This window comes from Lissotriton helveticus, chromosome 3_2 (genome assembly GCF_964261635.1).
Source record: "Lissotriton helveticus chromosome 3_2, aLisHel1.1, whole genome shotgun sequence".
In the NCBI taxonomy this organism is placed as follows: Eukaryota; Metazoa; Chordata; class Amphibia; order Caudata; family Salamandridae; genus Lissotriton; species Lissotriton helveticus.
In genome coordinates, this window is record NC_136062.1 from 366,519,909 (window position 1) to 366,533,474 (window position 13,566).

The 13,566-nt window shown below is 51.6% G+C and overlaps 1 protein-coding gene across 1 annotated transcript in view; it reads right to left on the reverse strand.

Moving 5' to 3' along the window:
• The window catches only part of FGF3 (fibroblast growth factor 3), a 40,704-nt gene extending 34,378 nt beyond the window's left edge, over positions 1 to 6,326 (reverse strand). The window contains exon 1 of the mRNA XM_078684668.1: positions 6,035 to 6,326. Within this exon, the coding sequence (XP_078540794.1) occupies positions 6,035 to 6,326 (292 nt within the window). The remainder of the gene's footprint in view (positions 1 to 6,034) is intronic.
• Positions 6,327 to 13,566: the final 7,240 nt, after the last annotated feature.

The following is a 13,566-nucleotide window of genomic DNA, read 5'->3' on the forward strand; positions in this document are numbered from 1 at the left end:
GTGATGTCTCTAAGGATGCACTAGTCTGGGCTATAGTGATGTCTCTAAGGATGCACTAGTCTGGGCTATAGTGATGTCTCTAAGGATGCACTAGTCTGGGCTGCGGTGCTGTCTCTAAGGATGCACTAGTCTGGGCTATAGTGATGCCTCTAAGGATGCACTAGTCTGGGCTGCGGTGCTGTCTCTAAGGATGCACTAGTCTGGGCTATAGTGATGTCTCTAAGGATGCACTAGTCTGGGCTATAGTGATGTCTCTAAGGATGCACTAGTCTGGGCTATAGTGCTGCCTCTAAGGATGCACTAGTCTGGGCTATAGTGATGCCTCTAAGGATGCACTAGTCTGGGCTATAGTGATGTCTCTAAGGATGCACTAGTCTGGGCTATAGTGATGCCTCTAAGGATGCACTAGTCTGGGCTATAGTGCTGCCTCTAAGGATGCACTAGTCTGGGCTATAGTGATGTCTCTAAGGATGCACTAGTCTGGGCTATAGTGATGTTTTTAAGGATGCACTAGTCTGGGCTATAGTGATGTCTTTAAGGATGCACTAGTCTGGGCTGCAGTGCTGTCTCTAAGGACGCACTAGTCTGGGCTGCAGTGATGCCTCTAAGGATGCACTAGTCTGGGCTATAGTGCTGCCTCTAAGGATGCACTAGTCTGGGCTATAGTGATGTCTTTAAGGATGCACTAGTCTGGGCTATAGTGATGTCTCTAAGGATGCACTAGTCTGGGCTATAGTGATGTCTTTAAGGATGCACTAGTCTGGGCTGCAGTGCTGTCTCTAAGGATGCACTAGTCTGGGCTGCAGTGATGCCTCTAAGGATGCACTAGTCTGGGCTATAGTGCTGCCTCTAAGGATGCACTAGTCTGGGCTATAGTGATGTCTCTAAGGATGCACTAGTCTGGGCTATAGTGATGTCTCTAAGGATGCACTAGTCTGGGCTGCAGTGATGCTTCTAAGGATGCACTAGTCTGGGCTATAGTGATGTCTCTAAGGATGCACTAGTCTGGGCTGCGGTGCTGTCTCTAAGGATGCACTAGTCTGGGCTATAGTGATGTTTCTAAGGATGCACTAGTCTGGGCTGCGGTGCTGCCTCTAAGGATGCACTAGTCTGGGCTATAGTGATGTCTCTAAGGATGCACTAGTCTGGGCTATAGTGATGTCTCTAAGGATGCACTAGTCTGGGCTATAGTGATGTCTTTAAGGATGCACTAGTCTGGGCTGCAGTGCTGTCTCTAAGGATGCACTAGTCTGGGCTGCAGTGATGCCTCTAAGGATGCACTAGTCTGGGCTATAGTGCTGTCTCTAAGGATGCACTAGTCTGGGCTATAGTGATGTCTTTAAGGATGCACTAGTCTGGGCTATAGTGATGTCTCTAAGGATGCACTAGTCTGGGCTATAGTGATGTCTTTAAGGATGCACTAGTCTGGGCTGCAGTGCTGTCTCTAAGGATGCACTAGTCTGGGCTGTAGTGATGCCTCTAAGGATGCACTAGTCTGGGCTATAGTGCTGTCTCTAAGGATGCACTAGTCTGGGCTATAGTGATGTCTCTAAGGATGCACTAGTCTGGGCTATAGTGATGTCTCTAAGGATGCACTAGTCTGGGCTGCAGTGATGCCTCTAAGGATGCACTAGTCTGGGCTATAGTGATGTCTCTAAGGATGCACTAGTCTGGGCTGCGGTGCTGTCTCTAAGGATGCACTAGTCTGGGCTATAGTGATGCCTCTAAGGATGCACTAGTCTGGGCTATAGTGATGTCTCTAAGGATGCACTAGTCTGGGCTATAGTGATGTCTCTAAGGATGCACTAGTCTGGGCTATAGTGATGTCTTTAAGGATGCACTAGTCTGGGCTGCAGTGCTGTCTCTAAGGATGCACTAGTCTGGGCTGCAGTGATGCCTCTAAGGATGCACTAGTCTGGGCTATAGTGCTGCCTCTAAGGATGCACTAGTCTGGGCTATAGTGATGCCTCTAAGGATGCACTAGTCTGGGCTATAGTGATGTCTCTAAGGATGCACTAGTCTGGGCTATAGTGATGTCTTTAAGGATGCACTAGTCTGGGCTGCAGTGCTGTCTCTAAGGATGCACTAGTCTGGGCTGCAGTGATGCCTCTAAGGATGCACTAGTCTGGGCTATAGTGCTGCCTCTAAGGATGCACTAGTCTGGGCTATAGTGATGTCTCTAAGGATGCACTAGTCTGGGCTATAGTGATGTCTCTAAGGATGCACTAGTCTGGGCTATAGTGATGTCTTTAAGGATGCACTAGTCTGGGCTGCGGTGCTGTCTTTAAGGATGCACTAGTCTGGGCTATAGTGCTGCCTCTAAGGATGCACTAGTCTGGGCTGCGGTGCTGTCTCTAAGGATGCACTAGTCTGGGCTATAGTGATGTCTCTAAGGATGCACTAGTCTGGGCTGCAGTGATGTCTCTAAGGATGCACTAGTCTGGGCTATAGTGATGTCTTTAAGGATGCACTAGTCTGGGCTATAGTGATGTCTCTAAGGATGCACTAGTCTGGGCTATAGTGATGTCTCTAAGGATGCACTAGTCTGGGCTATAGTGATGTCTCTAAGGATGCACTAGTCTGGGCTATAGTGCTACCTCTAAGGATTCACTAGTCTGGGCTGCGGTGCTGTCTCTAAGGATGCACTAGTCTGGGCTATAGTGATGTCTCTAAGGATGCACTAGTCTGGGCTGCAGTGATGTCTCTAAGGATGCACTAGTCTGGGCTATAGTAATGTCTTTAAGGATGCACTAGTCTGGGCTATAGTGATGTCTCTAAGGATGCACTAGTCTGGGCTATAGTGATGTCTCTAAGGATGCACTAGTCTGGGCTATAGTGCTGCCTCTAAGGATGCACTAGTCTGGGCTGCGGTGCTGTCTCTAAGGATGCACTAGTCTGGGCTATAGTGATGTCTTTAAGGATGCACTAGTCTGGGCTATAGTGATGTCTCTAAGGATGCACTAGTCTGGGCGGCAGTGATGTCTCTAAGGATGCACTAGTCTGGGCTATAGTGCTGCCTCTAAGGATGCACTAGTCTGGGCTATAGTGCTGCCTCTAAGGATGCACTAGTCTGGGCTGCGGTGCTGTCTCTAAGGATGCACTAGTCTGGGCTATAGTGATGCCTCTAAGGATGCACTAGTCTGGGATATAGTGATGTCTCTAAGGATGCACTAGTCTGGGTGGCAGTGATGTCTCTAAGGATGGACTAGTCTGGGCTATAGTGCTGCCACTAAGGATGCACTAGTCTGGGCTATAGTGCTGCCTCTAAGGATGCACTAGTCTGGGCTGCGGTGCTGTCTCTAAGGATGCACTAGTCTGGGCTATAGTGATGTCTCTAAGGATGCACTAGTCTGGGCTGCAGTGATGTCTCTAAGGATGCACTAGTCTGGGCTATAGTGATGTCTTTAAGGATGCACTAGTCTGGGCTATAGTGATGTCTCTAAGGATGCACTAGTCTGGGCTATAGTGATGTCTCTAAGGATGCACTAGTCTGGGCTATAGTGCAGCCTCTAAGGATGCACTAGTCTGGGCTGCGGTGCTGTCTCTAAGGATGCACTAGTCTGGGCTATAGTGATGTCTCTAAGGATGCACTAGTCTGGGCTATAGTGATGTCTCTAAGGATGCACTAGTCTGGGCTATAGTGATGTCTCTAAGGATGCACTAGTCTGGGCTATAGTGCTGCCTCTAAGGATGCACTAGTCTGGGCTGCGGTGCTGTCTCTAAGGATGCACTAGTCTGGGCTATAGTGATGTCTCTAAGGATGCACTAGTCTGGGCTATAGTGATGTCTCTAAGGATGCACTATTCTGGGCTATAGTGATGTCTCTAAGGATGCACTAGTCTGGGCTATAGTGATGTCTCTAAGGATGCACTAGTCTGGGCTATAGTGATGTCTTTAAGGATGCACTAGTCTGGGCTATAGTGATGTCTCTAAGGATGCACTAGTCTGGGCTATAGTGATGTCTCTAAGGATGCACTAGTCTGGGCTATAGTGCTGCCTCTAAGGATGCACTAGTCTGGGCTGTGGTGCTGTCTCTAAGGATGCACTAGTCTGGGCTATAGTGATGTCTCTAAGGATGCACTAGTCTGGGCTATAGTGATGTCTCTAAGGATGCACTAGTCTGGGCTGCGGTGCTGTCTCTAAGGATGCACTAGTCTGGGCTATAGTGATGTCTCTAAGGATGCACTAGTCTGGGCTATAGTGATGTCTCTAAGGATGCACTAGTCTGGGCTATAGTGATGTCTCTAAGGATGCACTAGTCTGGGCTATAGTGCTGCCTCTAAGGATGCACTAGTCTGGGCTGCGGTGCTGTCTCTAAGGATGCACTAGTCTGGGCTATAGTGATGTCTCTAAGGATGCACTAGTCTGGGCTGCGGTGCTGTCTCTAAGGATGCACTTGTCTGGGCTGCGGTGCTGTCTCTAAGGATGCACTAGTCTGGGCTGCGGTGCTGTCTCTAAGGATGCACTAGTCTGGGCTGCGGTGCTGTCTCTAAGGATGCACTAGTCGGGGCTGCGGTGCTGTCTCTAAGGATGCACTAGTCTGGGCTGCGGTGCTGTCTCTAAGGATGCACTAGTCTGGGCTGCGGTGCTGTCTCTAAGGATGCACTAGTCTGGGCTATAGTGATGTCTCTAAGGATGCACTAGTCTGGGCTGCGGTGCTGTCTCTAAGGATGCACTAGTCTGGGCTGCGGTGCTGTCTCTAAGGATGCACTAGTCTGGGCTATAGTGATGTCTCTAAGGATGCACTAGTCTGGGCTATAGTGATGTCTCTAAGGATGCACTAGTCTGGGCTGCGGTGCTGTCTCTAAGGATGCACTAGTCTGGGCTGCGGTGCTGTCTCTAAGGATGCACTAGTCTGGGCTATAGTGATGTCTCTAAGGATGCACTAGTCTGGGCTGCGGTGCTGTCTCTAAGGATGCACTAGTGTGGGCTGCAGTGCTGTCTCTAAGGATGCACTAGTCTGGGCTATAGTGATGTCTCTAAGGATGCACTAGTCTGGGCGATAGTGATGTCTCTAAGGATGCACTAGTCTGGGCTGCGGTGCTGTCTCTAAGGATGCACTAGTCTGGGCTATAGTGATGTCTCTAAGGATGCACTAGTCTGCGCTGCGGTGCTGTCTCTAAGGATGCAATAGTCTGGGCTGCAGTGCTGTCTCCAAGGATGCACTAGTCTGAGCTGCGGTGCTGTCTCTAAGGATGCACTAGTCTGGGCTATAGTGATGTCTCTAAGGATGCACTAGTCTGGGCTATAGTGATGTCTCTAAGGATGCACTAGTCTGGGCTGCAGTGCTGTCTCTAAGGATGCACTAGTCTGGGCTGCGGTGCTGCCTCTACGGACACCATGGTGGGACATGCACTAGGAAAGCAGTGGCGCTTGGTACCGCTGTTGTTTCATCCACACCGGAAGGATGAAAGTCTTAACGGACTCCAGGATCCATCCTCCGCGGTGGGCGCTTAACCCACTGAGCGTTCGTGCGCAGTGAAAAGGTGAAGGGGTGACTAGATGGGAGCTCGACCCACTCTTAGATATAGGGGTGCTAAAAGCTCAGAGAATGAGGGAAGGGGCCCTGAGTCCTACCAAATATTTCTGGGTTTTATACCCGAGTCTTGTATGTTGCACATAGATTTCAGCAGGGCCAGCCGAGATATCCTGACGCTGTCAAGAAAAGCAATTTTGAACGCGTAGGTATATATGAAAAATGGTCGACAGTATGCACTACTGTTCATGTCTGTGTTTAGAGGGTTGCAGTACGCGACAAACCCACTGCGCTACCCTGCTGACATAGATGATGACAAATAGAACAGGGAATTGATGGAGGGTGTGAAATTCGAGATAACTATTATCGTGTGCGCACCTATTGTTCGCTGAGCTACATTACTGACATGGAGCGCTGAAAAGGTGGAGGTTAAATGTTAGACAAACCACTCTCTGTTCTAGGGTTCAGACCATGTACGGATCTCAGCAGCGCGCGCAACCCACCGAGCTATCACTACTAAGAGTGCACGGTGGCAGGTGCTTCCACCCTGGTACTCACTGAATACGCTGTTCTTCTCCAGGCTCCCGTTGACCTTCCCATTCAGGTGTATCTGCAGGTGGTACTTGGTGGCGCAGTAGAGCTTCCGGCGCCTGGGCGCGCCCCCCAGGTGCTCGTAGACTCCCCCGCGGCCGCCGGCGTCCCTGCGCAGCCGGGGGTCGCAGGACTGGCCCTTGACGCAGGGCACCCTGGACGCGGCTCCCCGCTGCCCCTTGGTCCTGGGCACGGATGGGGCGACCCCCTGCCAGCTGGAACACACCAGCCCCAGCAGCAGAATCCACACTATGAGCATTGTGGCATGGCCGGACCCCGGGCTCCTCGGGGCGGGTCAGCGCGGGGGGCCAGGCGCGCAAGGGGTCCCATCAAAGACGCGTGGCCCGGTCGCAGGTTCCGCAGAAGGCGCTGGCCGGCTCTGCCAGGCGGGGTCCGAGTTCCTGCTTAACTCATCCGCATCTCCAAAACCACCAGACCCGCGCAGCGTCAGGGGGTGGGCTGCAGGCCGTTCCGGGAAAACAACAGGCCAAAGAGACAACAAAACCAAGAGCAGGGGAGGGCTGGAGCGCCACTGACTGCCACCCAGGACACCGGCCGGGCACTGGAGGTGGATAGAGAGCGCCCGCTGGAGGAGAGGGCGCCTCCCCTCCTAAAACAATGCGCCGCTCCCGACCAATTGATAAAGGGAGCCCGGCAAGGTATCCGGCCCGTGTGAAGTTCCAGAGAGCATGGCTAGGATTACAGAGGCGGAATACAAAGAGAGCGCAGGGACCCTCCGAGGGGGCAGGGCCCGGCCTCCTCATAGGAGGGAGCCGCAGAGGGCAATTATGTGGCAATCACCAGACGGCCCCTGCCACTGCCCCCTCCCACCCGGCTGCGGAGTACCTGCCAGCCTGGGCTGAGCGATGCCCGAAATGCAACCTCGGAGTTGCGACTTCCACCTCATATGCACATATGAAAGGGGCCGGCTCGACCCTCTGGGGCTCGCTGAAAACTCAAGTTGGCTCTGGAAAGTGATTTACTCACACCCCTGTAGTGGGCGCCTTTTGTTAAACAAACGCACAGCGAGTGCGTTTTTCAGGAGACAGGTCCTGTCACTGCCGTTCGGCTGAGACCTCAGACGCAAGCTTCCACACGAGTGACGCTTCTGTCCCGCGCTCTATAATGCAGGATAGTGGTCGTTGCAGCGCAGCCTACTCTGATTGTCCTTTTGATACACTCGGTTATTTGTTAAATGCCTTTAACAGATTCATATGTACCATAACGATACCCTTGCTTTCCTTACTGGAGGTGTGGACACAAGAGGACACCTTTTGTTTCTTTCCCAAGTATTCTTGAGATAGCTTTTCTGTCTTTTCTGACAACAAAGACAATTTTCTGGTAGAAAAGTGCTCAGCAGCAACGTGGATCGATTTTCATGGGCTATCACACAACGATGTAGTAGATAAATAGCGGGTGCTCATTGAATAAGTGTTGATCAAAGTTACATTGTTCCAGACAGGCTTGGTACTCCTTTGATGTGTTCTAAATGCTAAGTAGAAGAATAAGTAAACAGGTGAAAAGTGTCAGTTCACAGAGGACAGAACCTCCTTTGCATCGACGAGCCATAACTGAGACTTACTTTTACTTCGCACATGGACATTGCCTCGGACACTCATTTTGCCAGGACGGAAGTTAGAGCAGCACATTTTTGGAATGGGAGGTACAGATAATGGTTACGTCCTGTCAGGGCACAAGTCCTAAAAAAAGAAGTGGGGTTACGCTGACGTCACAACAGGATGTGACGTCACTAAAGGTGGCTTGCACTCAGTTGCAGTTTATAGTTATCGAGTTCCCGGTAAAATAAGTGGGGGGACGCCGTCTCATGCCCAGCTTCATGTAGTTTCCGTGCTTGAACTGAAGCAGTGGCCAGTCCCCCTGCAGGCCGTGGGCTGATGAAAATACGGCCTTACAGACCACGTCATTTTTGTGGTGAAGGTTTGGGCCGCACATATTGTACATCAAACGTATGAAACATGAAGATTTTATGACATTAATATTGTTCCGGAGATTGTGTTCTGGAGCAGTAATATGCTTGGGACCATAGCACATCTGCATGTAGAGGGTAAGCAACCATACCACAACCTATCGGTGAGCCAGAGTCCGACTAGCTATAGTGCCTCACTTGTCCTCCTAACCATACCATAGGTGCAAGGGAATGGACACCCCAGAACTCAGCACTCTCAATCCTCTCAGGGATCAAGGAAACAGGACACACCCTTTCGCTCTCTCACTCGTACTTGCCCACAACAAGATAGCCAAGAGAGTTTAGAATATTTATTACACTAATGTGCTCTGAAGTGTGGTAAACGTGACAAATTAGAAAACAAATGCATAATAGAAATACTGTTAGCATAGTAATTAAACCATATACCATGAAAAGTGCTGTCATTTTATAAGACAGAGTAACCTAAACCCTCTACCCTGTGAGTGAAGGCAAATTAATATATAAAAGAGTTCTGGGATTATCGGCAGACACCGTACCTTAGCATTCACAGATAGACGCTCCACATCTCAGCAGACTCAGTGCTTTTGTCTTAGAACTCTCGTTCCATGTTTTGGTCTGTGGCTCATCTACTCATCTATATACCAGGACGTGTGTAGATAAACAATAGGTGAAATCTTGTGTTATGACTAGGTCCTAGTGCCTGGCCAGAAAGAATAACAAGGGACACTGTTGTATGACGTTGTTAGTGGTGCTCAGACTAAATCCCAGGAAAAGAATAGAATGCAAAAACAAATGCAGTTTCCTTGTGAAAGTACAATGTAGCACAAAGCAACTGTATTTATACAGTGACGTGTGTGGAAACGAAAATTAGGCCTATAATTTGCACAGCTAGGCAAACACAGGTAAAACTATAGGCGATGCAGAAAGCACACAAAAATATTAACAACTGAATTTGGAGTTGCGTGCTACATGCCCTATAGCTCCTAAATCAATCAATCAATCAATCAGGGTATTTGTAAAGCACGCTACTTACCCGTGAGGGTCTCAAGCGCTGAGGGGAGTGGGGGTGCTGCTACTCTTCGTAGAGCCAGGTCTTGAGGAGTCTTCTGATGGCGAGTAGGTCTTGGGTCTGCCGTAAGTGGGTAGGGAGGGTGTTCCAGGTCTTGGCGGCGAGGTAGGAGAAGCATCTGCCGCCGTATGTCACACGTTGGATGCGGGGGACAGCGGCGAGAGCGAGGCTGGCGGAGCGGAGCTGGCGGGTGGGGGTGTGGTAGCTGAGTCTGCAGTTCAGGTAGGCTGGTCTGGAGTTGTGGAGTGCTTTGTGTGTGTGGGTGAGGAGCTTGGAGGTGCTCCTTTTGTCGACGGGGAGCCAGTGTAGGTCTCTCAGGTGGGGGGTGATGTGGCTGCAGTGGGGGATATTGACGATCAGTCGGGCGGAGGCGTTTTGGATGCGTTGTAGATGTTTGGCTGGGATTCCTGCGTAGAGTGCGTTGCCGTAGTCCAATCTGCTGCTGACGAGGGCCTGTGTCACCGTTATTTTTGTTTCAGTTGGGATCCACTTGTAGATCCTGCGGAGCAGGAGGAGGGGGTTGTAGCAGGAGGAGACGGCGTTGACCTGCTTGGACATGGAGAGGGAGGAATCAAGGATTAATCCTAGGTTGCGAGCATGGTTGGTGGGTGTTGGTGCTGTTCCCAGTGTGGTTGGCCACCAGGAGTCGTCCCATGCGAAGGGGGTGGGTCCGAGGATGAGGACCTCCGTCTTGTCCAAGTTCAGCTTCAGACAGCTGCTCCTCATCCAGTCAGCGACGGCCTTCATTCCCTCGTGGAGGTTGGTTTTGGCGGTGTGTGGGTCCTTGGTGAGGGAGAGGATGAACTGGGTGTCATCAGCGTAGGAGATGATGTAGAGGTTGTGGTGGCGGGCCACTTGTGCGAGGGGGGCCATGTAGATGTTGAACAGCGTCGTGCTGAGGGATGAGCCCTGGGGGATGCCGCAGATGAAGTTGTAGGCTTCGGATCGGAAGGGTGGGAGGCGGATGCTCTGGGTTATCCCGGAGAGGAAGGATGTGGTCCAGTCAAGGGCCTTTTCTTGGATTCTGGCTTCTAGGAAGCGTGTCTTTACAGTACGATGGCAGACCATGTTGAAGGCGACCGACAGGTCTAGGAGGATGAGGACTGATGTTTTGCAGTTGTCTAGTTGGCGCCTGATGTCGTCTGTGGCGGCAATGAGGGCTGTCTCGGTGCTGTGGTTGCGTCTGAATCCGGACTGGGACAGGTCCAGGATGTTGCTTTCTACGAGGTAGCAGGTTATTTGCATGTTGACGATTTTCTTGATTACCTTTGCAGGGAACGGGAGCAGGGAGATGGGCCGGAAGTTCTTGAGGTACTTGGGGTCCGCCTTGGGCTTCTTGAGGAGGGCATTGATTTCGGCGTGCTACCTGCTTTCTGGGAATGTAGCTGTTTGGAAGGAGATGTTGATGAACTTCCGTAGTTGGGGTGCGATGGCTGCGTCCGCTTTGTTGAATATGTTGTGTTGGCATGGGTCTGATGGAGATCCTGAGTGGATGGAGTACATGAATGTGCGCGTCTCTTCGTCGTTGACGCTGGACCGGGAGGTCAGGCGGACGGTGCTGGTGGTGTTGACATGGGAGGTGGAGTCTGGCGTGGTTGGGGCAGTCGTGATGTTGAAGCTGTCGTGGATGTCGGCGGTGGAAGAAGATGGCTAGAGAGTCGCATAGTTCTTGTGAGGGCGGAATGTCATTGGCGTTGGCGCAGGGGTTGGAGAGTACCTTTATGATGCTGAAGAGCTCTTTGCTGTTGTGTGCATTGTTATCCAAGTGGTCTTTGAAGGAGGAACTCTTGGCTAGTCTGATGAGGTGGTGATGTCTGCGGGTGGGGTCCTTGTGTGTTGCGTGGTTGTCCGGTGTGCGATCGTGGAGCCATATCTTCTCCAGTTTCCGGCATGCGCGTTTGGAGGTCTGGAGCTCGTCGGTGAACCAGGTGGCTCTCTTGCTGGCGTGGCTGTTGGAGGGTCTCTTGAGCAGGGCGAGGGTGTTGGCGCAGTCGTCGATCCACTGTCTGTTGTTGCGGGCTGCGGCGTCTGGGTTGGTGGGGTCGGTTGGTGGGTTCTGGGTGAGGGTGGTGATCAGCTGGTCTTCGGTGACTTTGCTCCAGCAGCGGTGAGTTGGCTGTTGGGTGCGGTGGTGCGTGGTTGGTTTCTTGAAGGTGAAATGGCTGCAGCGGTGGTCGGTCCAGTGGAGTTTGGTGGTGTGGTCGAAGGTGACGTAGGAGCCTGTGGAGAAGACGAGGTCCAGCGTGTAGCCGGCGGCTGGGTGGGTGCGGTGACGAGTTGTCTGAGGCCGAGGTTGGCGAGGTTGTCGACCAGGGTGGCGGAGTTGGCGACGTTGTTGTTCTTGAGGTGGAAGTTCAGGTACTCGAGGAGGATGTAGTCCGTGGAGGCGAGTGCGTGGGTGCTGGCGAGGTCGGCGATGGAGTCGCTGAACTGAGCCCGGGGTCTGGGGGGGTCTGTAGATGAGTGTTCCTCTGAGGGTGGTGTAGGGGTCGGTGTGGATCCGGAAGTGCCGGTGTTCGGCGGTGTTGAGGGTGTCATCTGCGTGGGTGGTGACCTTGAGGGTGGACTTGTGGACAATGGCTATTCCACCTCCGGTTCCATTGGCGCGTTCCCTGCGGGTGACCTTGTAGCCGTACGGGATATCTATGGCGATGTCGGGTGCCGAGGAGTCATTCCAACAGGTCTCGGTCAGGAAGGCCGCGTCTAGGGCGGAGGTGTCGATCAGATCCCAGAGCTCGACGGCGTGTTTGCGTGCGGAGCGGGTGTTGAGGAGTTTGAGGGGGTTGTGTATTGAAAGTAGGAGCTGCTTTTATGGTTTCCCCCACTTAGTGCCTGGTGCTAAGCTGTTTTTGACTAGTCTGACTGAGATCCTGTTATCCAGAACCCCAGTTTCTGTGCTCTCCCCTAAATGGTTATGGTAAGCACAAGTCAGAAGGAACCCTCTCACCCTTTCCTAATCTTACTGCACATATCTCATTAAGTGGGCAAATCCAGGTTCCCCTTTGGACCCAGCCCCCTTCATATTTTTTGTCAAAGTTCCAACAGCATTGTTCCCATTCTGGTGGATTTGCTGACTCATTCTCCCACCAGTGAACAGGTCACTCCACAATGGAAGCATGCGGTGGTCAAGTTCCTTCTAAAAAAGGCAAAGTGAGACCATCTTTGCCTGAATAAGTATAGTCCAATCTCCCTGTTACCAGCGGAGGTGGTTGGGTCCAGTCCTTGGAGGTTTGGAGGTTCTGTTGCAGGTGAAGCTGCAGGTGTGGCAGGAGAAGGGTCTATGGGTCCGTTTCGGGGCAGCCTGGAAGCAGGTGTGGTATTGGCTGATGTTGAGTGCGAGGAGGGTGGTGGCATCGTATCGGAGTCTGGTGGCGTGGAGTTCACGGAGTCCAAGGGTTCTGGCGCTAGGCGCGGTCCAGGTGGGGATGGGCACAGATGGGCTTGCCCCTGGCGCGCCTCTGGCGCGCCAGCGACGAGGCCGCACTGCGGCTGCCATTTAGGGCGAGGAGGGAGGGAGGAGCAGCAGGGAGGCGGGAGCGAGGTGGTGAATGGGAACACGAAGGGGCAGAGCGGTACAGTGGAAAATACAGTTACAGTACAGTAATGGCAGAAAAAGCAGTTACAGTGCAAACCAGGCGGCATGGGCACAGGGGACAGCAGCTGCGAACTCGCGGCAAAATCGGCAGCACGCGGGAGGGCCCAGACACACCGGTGGTGCTGTGCGGCGTGGGAGCGACCTGGCCTGCACGCAGGGTCAAGGGTTGCTCCTCCAATTCTTAGTTAGAGGTAGTAAGCACTATATAAATGTGATTACACAGCAGTATATCCAGAAACCCCAAACTTATCACTTATGAAATATTGACTTCTACAAAATTGCAAAGAAATCCATATACCCGATGTACTGTTCAGCAAGAAAATTATAATCTAAATTATAATGCATCAGCAAACTGGGATCCAGTGCCGAGACTGGCATTAAGTGCTTATTTAGGGGCAGTGTAGGCAGGCATTAGTGCTAAATGCTCTATGCTAGATTTGTACCCCTGCCATGTGGACTATAACGGATGCCACCAAAAGGTGTAGGGACATGCACCCCATACGTCCTGAAATGACAAATAGACACCCAGCCCACACCCAAGAATATGCTAGTTATTAATCATGTACAATGATGACATCACAGTGCTTAAAACCAAAGAATGCCTAATAGGCTGCTACCTATGTGTAAACAAACCTATGAACATCAGTCAGCCAATAGGAGAATGCCTAATAGGCTGCTACCTATGTGTTAACAAACCTATGAACATCAGTCAGCCAATAGGAGGAAGCAAGACAACATTATATTCAGGGCATTAAGTGGGATGAAAAAACTGTGGGGTGTCTCATAGGGGCGTGACTGATGTGGGATGGCGTGCTTTAAAAACACGTAAACTGAAAATCTGTACATGTCTGTCTCAAACAAATACCATTCCTCTGCACACGTTTGAA